The 7,179-nt window shown below is 34.7% G+C and overlaps 1 protein-coding gene and 2 pseudogenes across 1 annotated transcript; all 3 read right to left on the reverse strand.

Annotated features, from left to right (window-relative positions):
• Positions 1-1,090: 1,090 nt before the first annotated feature.
• Positions 1,091-1,235, reverse strand: LOC142181406 (U2 spliceosomal RNA; annotated as a pseudogene).
• Positions 1,236-1,742: 507 nt separating this feature from the next.
• LOC142181403 (U2 spliceosomal RNA) lies at positions 1,743-1,849 on the reverse strand (annotated as a pseudogene).
• Positions 1,850-3,162: 1,313 nt separating this feature from the next.
• On the reverse strand, positions 3,163-6,653 carry LOC107817863 (arginine-specific demethylase JMJ22-like). The gene is made up of 2 exons (XM_016643755.2): positions 5,235-6,653; positions 3,163-3,680 (listed from the first exon to the last, which is right to left on the reverse strand). Exons 1-2 carry the CDS (start codon positions 6,518-6,520, stop codon positions 3,440-3,442), a joined length of 1,527 nt encoding a protein of 508 aa, XP_016499241.1. The 5' UTR covers positions 6,521-6,653; the 3' UTR covers positions 3,163-3,439.
• Between the last annotated feature and the right edge of the window lie 526 nt (positions 6,654-7,179).

Below are 7,179 nucleotides of genomic sequence, written 5' to 3' on the forward strand. Positions count from 1 at the left end.
ATGTAATCAGTGGACAAGACAAGCTTTTTGTGTATTCTTTGCAGTCAACCCTTTATATTGTGCTCTTATCAAAAAAGTAAAGATTCCCCTTTTGTTCTTTATCTCTTGCTATTTATAAGGGATCCCTAATAAACCCTAAAAAGTACAGCTGAATTCCTTCTTTCTCTTCTAAATATATCCTACCATTACTTTCATACACCATTTACTTGACCTCGGCACTAATCTTTCTTGAGACGACAACTTGCCATTATGCCGTGGTCGACTTAATCCTCGACCACGTCCATTTACAGTCATTAAGTCTAGTCCAAATTTTAACCAATACAGTCATATCTTACAATAGAATAATAATATTTAACTCAAAAGTATTAGATTGAAACATTTAAACTTCTAAAAAAAGATCGCCCAAAGTAAGGCTTAGAAAAAAGAAAACGACAGAAATCATTTCCGAGAAGCTCTTGCATCTACTTTGTATATTCTGTTACTAGCGAGGAGACATTACTTATTGTGTAGCTAAAATCTTGGTATTCCCTTCCCACGACTCACTTACGAATCATAGCCCTTTTCTTAATTACTAAAATCGGGTATCTTCATTTTTGGACGTATAAGTTACTAAGAATACAAAATTTAAGGTAAAAAACTTACTTCGATTCTACTGTATGTCAAACATCTTTGTGTTATTCTGATTTAAGTGGCCTTGCTTATTAGTATTATTTTTCTTCTCATTTCAAATTCAAGAATATGGCTAAGAAAGGATTAATTGGTATTGCCTCTTATTACTTCTCTCCTTTACATGCACCAAACTTATTAATTTAACCAACATAAAACTAGTTCAATTTGTTCATTTAAATATTTTAGAAGCAAATTTGAAACCACACTTCCTACTTTTTGGTGGCAAAGGGAAAACAATAAAAACCTGGAAAAAACACTCCCGGATTATATAAGTGATGGTTTTACACTAACGAAAGAAAGAAAAAAAGTGGCTCACTATTTATTGGGCCACAGAGCTCGGAAAAAATTCTTATTATGTTTACAAAGTGTTTCACTATATACTATTGGGCCTCAAAAGCCCGAAAATGTTAAACTAGATTTGGTGGGGTGCGCCAGGCCTGGGCTGTAGTGTAACGCCAAGACGACACGCGAAGACCCAGATAGCAAGCTACCTTAATGAGTCTTCCCCTTAAAAATTAAGTTAATATCGTGTGGGTCGATGGCCCACATATCAGTTAGGGAGAAATTCAAAAATAGTCAGTTGTATAGCCAGATTTATAAAAAATAGCTCAATTTAAAAAGTAATCAAAATTTAGCCACTTTTCATGTAAAGATAAATTTGAGCAAAAATACTGTTCAAAACCCGAAAAATACATCAATATATTATGTTGGAACTCCAACATAAGTATACTTGAACTCCAGCATATTATATCAGAGTTCCAAGATAAGTATATAAGTATACTTGAACTCCAGCGTATTATACCAGAGTTCCAAGATAAGTATGCTGGAACTCCAGCATAATATAATAGAATTTCAGCACAAGTACACTAGAACTACAACATAATATACTAAAGTTCTGGCAAGTATACTAGTACAGCATAATATACTGGAGCCAGCAAAGTATACTGATCCAACATAATATGCTATAATTCATACGCAAATGCACTGAACTCCAACATAATATTATGCTGAACTGATTCCTATTTCAACAAAATAATGACTATTTTTCATTGACTTGATAAACACTAACTATTTTTAAATAACCAATCCAAAAACTAACTATACCGTGTTATTTTTACGATATTAAACTAATAAGACTAGATACTACACTTAATCTTACCCAAAAGGCCGAGAAAGGTATGCTTTAACAAGGTTAAGGGCCTTCGTTTTAATAGCACATCTCTGTTGTCTACTTCTTACCTTCTTCCGGTGTGGGACTACCGAACCGCACAAACCACATTTTCTCCGTTTTCTTCGTGTAAAAAACTAACAAAAGGAGCATAGGCAATATAACTTGAGACACAGTATAATCTATCATATATCATATTTTAATGTATTAACACCTTTTTCTATTAAGATTTCTAATATAGAGGTTATAGAACCAAGTTAGAAAATTTTATAAGTACTTGTTACTTCGTAATAATTTCTCTCGATAGTCTATAAATTCAGTAAAATATTTTGTAACACAGATAGCTAGTCGTATAGTATTAATAACGTCTTTTGCTTAGTGTTAGACACTGAATTCATGCTTCAGTCTTTACTGTTGCCATTTGAATCAGTCAATTCAAATATTAATGAAATAATTGAAGAAAGAAAAGGTCTCAAATTTTAGTATTAGATGTTGTTTGACATTAACATTGAAGATTGTCAATCAACATACTGTTAATATAGGAGTATTTGTTACTTAAATTATCAACATTAGAAATTCACCAACTAAAAAGCAATAACAGACAAACTCTTCAACTTTTTATATTTTGATATTATACTTTTATTTTGCTTTTTGATTCTAGAATAGGTACAACATAGGGCTGTGCATAATTTGGTAAATACCAAATTACCATATCGAAATCGAAAATTTTGGTATTTGGTATTTGGTATTCGGTATGGTATTTGGTTTAAGTTTTAAAAAAATATTGGTATTAGGTATGGTATTTCGTATTTTAATATGAAATACCGATACCGTACCAAAATACATATTATATTACACAATACACATATTATTAATTATAACATAAATATAAAAATCTAAAATTTTACTTTCCTTTATTCTCTAAGTTCATCAATTAACTCTAAGCAAGTAACAATACATTTCTAATGATCAAATTTATTCTTTTATGTACAATTTTCTCTCTCTAGGTTGATATTTGCTAGTTTTGAACAAAACTTTTGTCAACAAACATTTTTAGTTTTGTACTTTTGAGCACTTTAATTAAGAATATTATAGGCTATGACTCTATGCACTAGTTAGTATTCAAACCGGAGTTACCGAACCGAATTAACCGAAACCGAAAGGAGAAAAACCGAACCATACCAAATTTAATTAGGTACGGTATTGGTATAACATTTTAAGAAACCGAATACCGAAAATACCGAACCGAAATGTCTAAATACCATACCATACCGACAGACGAACACCCCTAGTACAACACACGATGTAGTTAGATTAGTAAATAATTCTGAAGAAAAAAAAAAGAGATTTTTTTTGGTTTCCTTTGCTCCTTGTGTCTGCAAATCAGACAGCAAATGTAGTTGATACAGCAAATGGAACAGAGCTTACAACAGTAAATGATGAATAACTGATGCCAAAATGTCAATAACTGTCTTACTAATCCCTCTTGTCAAGTAAAGAATGACTGAGTTTGATCATGCAGCTTCATTTGTTGGCGCAAAAGATTAGTAAAAGTCTACTGCCTGGAAACTAACTGGTGAAGATTTCATCACTGGCCTTTCATCAAAAAGAAAATTTGAAAGCGCCTGCTTTTGAATCAGTGACCGATTCCCAGAAGGAAGGTTTCTTCTGCTGGGCTTTTTTCTCCTCGTCCTTCAGAGTCAACTCACCAATAGTACCGGGAAGATATGCTTCAATGGCATTCTTAAATTTGTCGTGCAAATTGACTCTGTCACTTGTTCCCGACACAAGAGTGCAAGCATTTGGCTTTTTTAGAAATTCCAGAACATTCAGTAAATTCCTTCTGCAAGAAGAGAAATAACAGTTGGTAAATATCCATAGTAAAATACATATTGGCCAGAGCAAGGAATTTTAATATTCGCCAGGTGAGTTTTGAAACAAGTTATCCTCTCCAAACTCATGGGAGATCCTAAACAGACACACCGGGAGGGCGAGAGTTGTCCCGAAAATTTCAGGGGAAATCCTAAACAGATGCACAAGGGAGGAAGAGAGTCGTCCGGAAAATATCGGTGGAGATCCTAAACAGACACTCAAGTGGAGGGAGAGAGTTGCCCTGAAAGATTCTCATGCTATGTTCGAACTAAGTGCACTCAACTAATACTACTTTGACATATCTAGGGAAGATGTCTTCTTATCCATAGCACAACAAAAACCCCACAACCAAGGCTGCAAAACCAAGGATACAACTTTCTATCTCAGATTGGCATCAACTTCAGAACTCTTTCCTTATGAAGCAAAGCAGAATTCAGTTACGCATGACTATGCATATCTGTGTTTGAGTACAACGCTTCAACTACTAAGGCTATTGTGGTTTAACGGAATTAATCAGGCTATGGTTAAAGGGATAAGAAAAAAAAAAAAAAGGAGAAAGAATAGAACATTAAAGATACATCTTTTGTTGAAAAAAAGGCCACAACAAACATTCGATCCCATAGTTCTAAGTACAAAAATGTGTCATCATTAGCTTCCAGAAAACCATGATAAAACACAAAATGTAAAGTAGCTTAACAACTCAATAAAGTTTGCTTGTCTAGGATAAACCACCTTAAAGCTTAATAGATATAATTCTTTTTATCACTAAAAGAATATCCAGCTTAAAAGTGGCTTATCCTAAATCTTAAAGCTCAATATACATGCCAGGATTAGATGTAAAGCAAAGACACCATACGCTCCGTTGCATCTTGAAGAATTTGTATCAACACGTAGAGTCACCATAAAATCTTTTGAAGCCATGATTGTAGGAGAGAGCAAAATATGCTCTAAAAGATTACTCCAAACAAACAGATCAAGTAATTATTTTCAATCTTTTAGACATTTTCTAGTCTGCATGCTTCCAACTATTGGCATATATATTCCCTATTTAGTGTTTCAGAGTTTCATGGTAATAACCAGCATTCCATCTTATCAGGGTTTGCCTTTCTTGATCACTTCCTAAACCTTGACAAGAGAGTGAGGTCATAAAAGAAAAAATTACTACTCAAAGTAAAGTTCACTCAAGAAGACTTTTATGTTACATCTCCAACAACACCCTCCCTGCACGATATAAAAGCACTATAAACCCTTTCCTCTCATATGATAGTTCTAGTTACATGAAGATTATGTAGAACAATGACTCAAGTGGATAACCAGAACATAGAACATTAACCTGAGAATATATGTGATATGGAGTTACAGCTATTTAATCAATTGTGAACTTTTGCATTTATTTACCACTGGTGTCCATCTCCTTATAAAACAGAATCATTGTATACCATTATGGAAAGTAGTACTGGTAATTTCTCACCAAGCATGAAAACAATATCAAGTGCCGGATATATGAGAGACAAAAGTAGCATACCTGCTAACAAAGTTCTGGGTAATGGCAATTGAATCCTCTAAATTGATGACCAAATGCCACCATCCATTAGGTACAAAGATTACTTCCCCGGCCTTGCAGACACACTCAATAGGTCTCTTTTTCCAATTCTTGGTTGCATTATAAAAGTTCATGAACCATTCTATTATCGAAACAGGACTTGCTACTTCTGCGCCGTCAGGGCTCGGATGAACCCCGGGTGGAACCACATCAGGTGGAAACAACACCCATTTCTTGGATCCTTTGATTACCGCATTCCAAGCAGAGGTAGAATTCGGATCAATGTGGAATGACGAGCCAGAGCCTGCAGGTCCAATTATAATCCACCTATAATCCGGCCTCTCACTACCCAATACACTAAACAAATCCTCGTTGAAGTACATAGGGGCATCATAATCCTTTCCTAACTGAGGAACTTTCTCCGCAAACTTTGGATCAAACAAATACAATGGCCTTTCTTCCCTCGCTTGATCAGAGTAGCTAAAATAGTCCTCAAGTTTCATTTCCACCAGCCCAACTGAAAATTTCACATCTCCACACTCCTCAACTAAATAATCCCTATTCCATTTCTCCAATGCAGGCCAACTTTCCAAGCACCCTTCTAACAAAACCGGCTTATTCGGTTCCTCAAAATTCATAACAAACTCATCCACAGAGATTCCTCTCCTCCTTACAATATTATCCTTTTCTAGCCATTCAGGTTTCATTTCAAGATTAGCACATAACCAACTCTGAAACAAGTAATCAGAATAAAAGTCTCTAACTTTCAAACCAGAACTCAAAACTGGAAATGAAGGCTGCTTATATGCACTAACAAAAGTAGACTTCCAAGAACCCTTAAAAGAGAACCCACCTTTACAAGTCTCTAATACAAGATTCCTCCAAAGGGGTTCATGGTTACAAAAAATATAGAAACCTTTGCTTACATTTGACAAAATACCTAAATGGGTACCTTCTAAAAGGCCTAAAATATCAAGAACAAGCTCATCAGTTAAAGTCTTGAGATTACCTAGGCCAGTATTTCTTGAATTATGAGATGATGGGTTGAAATAAAGATTCCCAAGTGGCTGAACTCCATGAGAATCTGATTGTGCTGATGCTTTCAAGCTGAAACCCTCGCCATCTTCTTCTTCTTGTGGTGTTATTTGGTGTGATTTGGTAACCTTTTCTTCTTTTGTGGAAACTGAAATTTTCTTTGATTTTATGCTCTTCCCATTTTTTCTCTTTCGTTTTTGCTTCTTGAATATCAAAGTCTTGGAACCCAGCATTGTTTCGGCTGAAGCAGGAGGAAGAGGAGTTGGGAAGGGTGGTTTGAGCCGCCAAGGCCTGGTGTGTGTTTACTGTTCACTAGTGTGTCATTTTTTGTTCTGCTGGAGAAAGGCTACATTGTCCCTTATGTTTAAAAATATGTTTAAAATATACTACTCCTTAACGATTTTGGCATTTTAAATTGTGGAAAATAATTACTTTTGGTTAATTATCAAATATATTATAAATTCTAGTTACTTGATTTAACGAAACTTTGAAAATAATAATATTTACAATCGGAGGTATAGTCTTTTGCAAGTTTTGCTATTTTAGATCTATTTCTGGTGTCCGTGCAGCTTATTTGCTATAGTTTTTTTAAAAAATATTTGGTGTTTAGTGCGGTTTTTTGTGTTGCAACTTCCGATTTTGGTGGAATAGTCTAAATGACATTTATATTTGTCCCACTTTGTCACGTCGGTCCCCAATTTTAATAATTTGGCAATTGAGCACTTGCACTCTCTCAACCCGTCTATAATAAAAGCAACGTCAAGAAAAGGATACCATTGTTAACCCCCCTAAACCCAAATTTTCCCCTCATTTTACACTTACCCGCTTAATGGTGGTTTGGTCTCTGATGAAGGCGACGACTTAGGTCGGCTAGATACCTAACATTGAACTA

Source organism: Nicotiana tabacum, chromosome 5 (assembly GCF_000715075.1).
Source record: "Nicotiana tabacum cultivar K326 chromosome 5, ASM71507v2, whole genome shotgun sequence".
NCBI lineage: Eukaryota > Viridiplantae > Streptophyta > Magnoliopsida > Solanales > Solanaceae > Nicotiana > Nicotiana tabacum.

Bases quoted from the DNA above. Each gene is read 5' to 3' on its own strand.
- LOC107817863 (XM_016643755.2), bottom strand. From the start codon at position 6,520: ATGCTGGGTTCCAAGACTTTGATATTCAAGAAGCAAAAACGAAAGAGA. The intron at 3,681-5,234 runs GTATGCTACTTT...CTCTTCTTGCAG, and splicing joins ACCCAGAACTTTGTTAGCAG to AAGGAATTTACTGAATGTTC.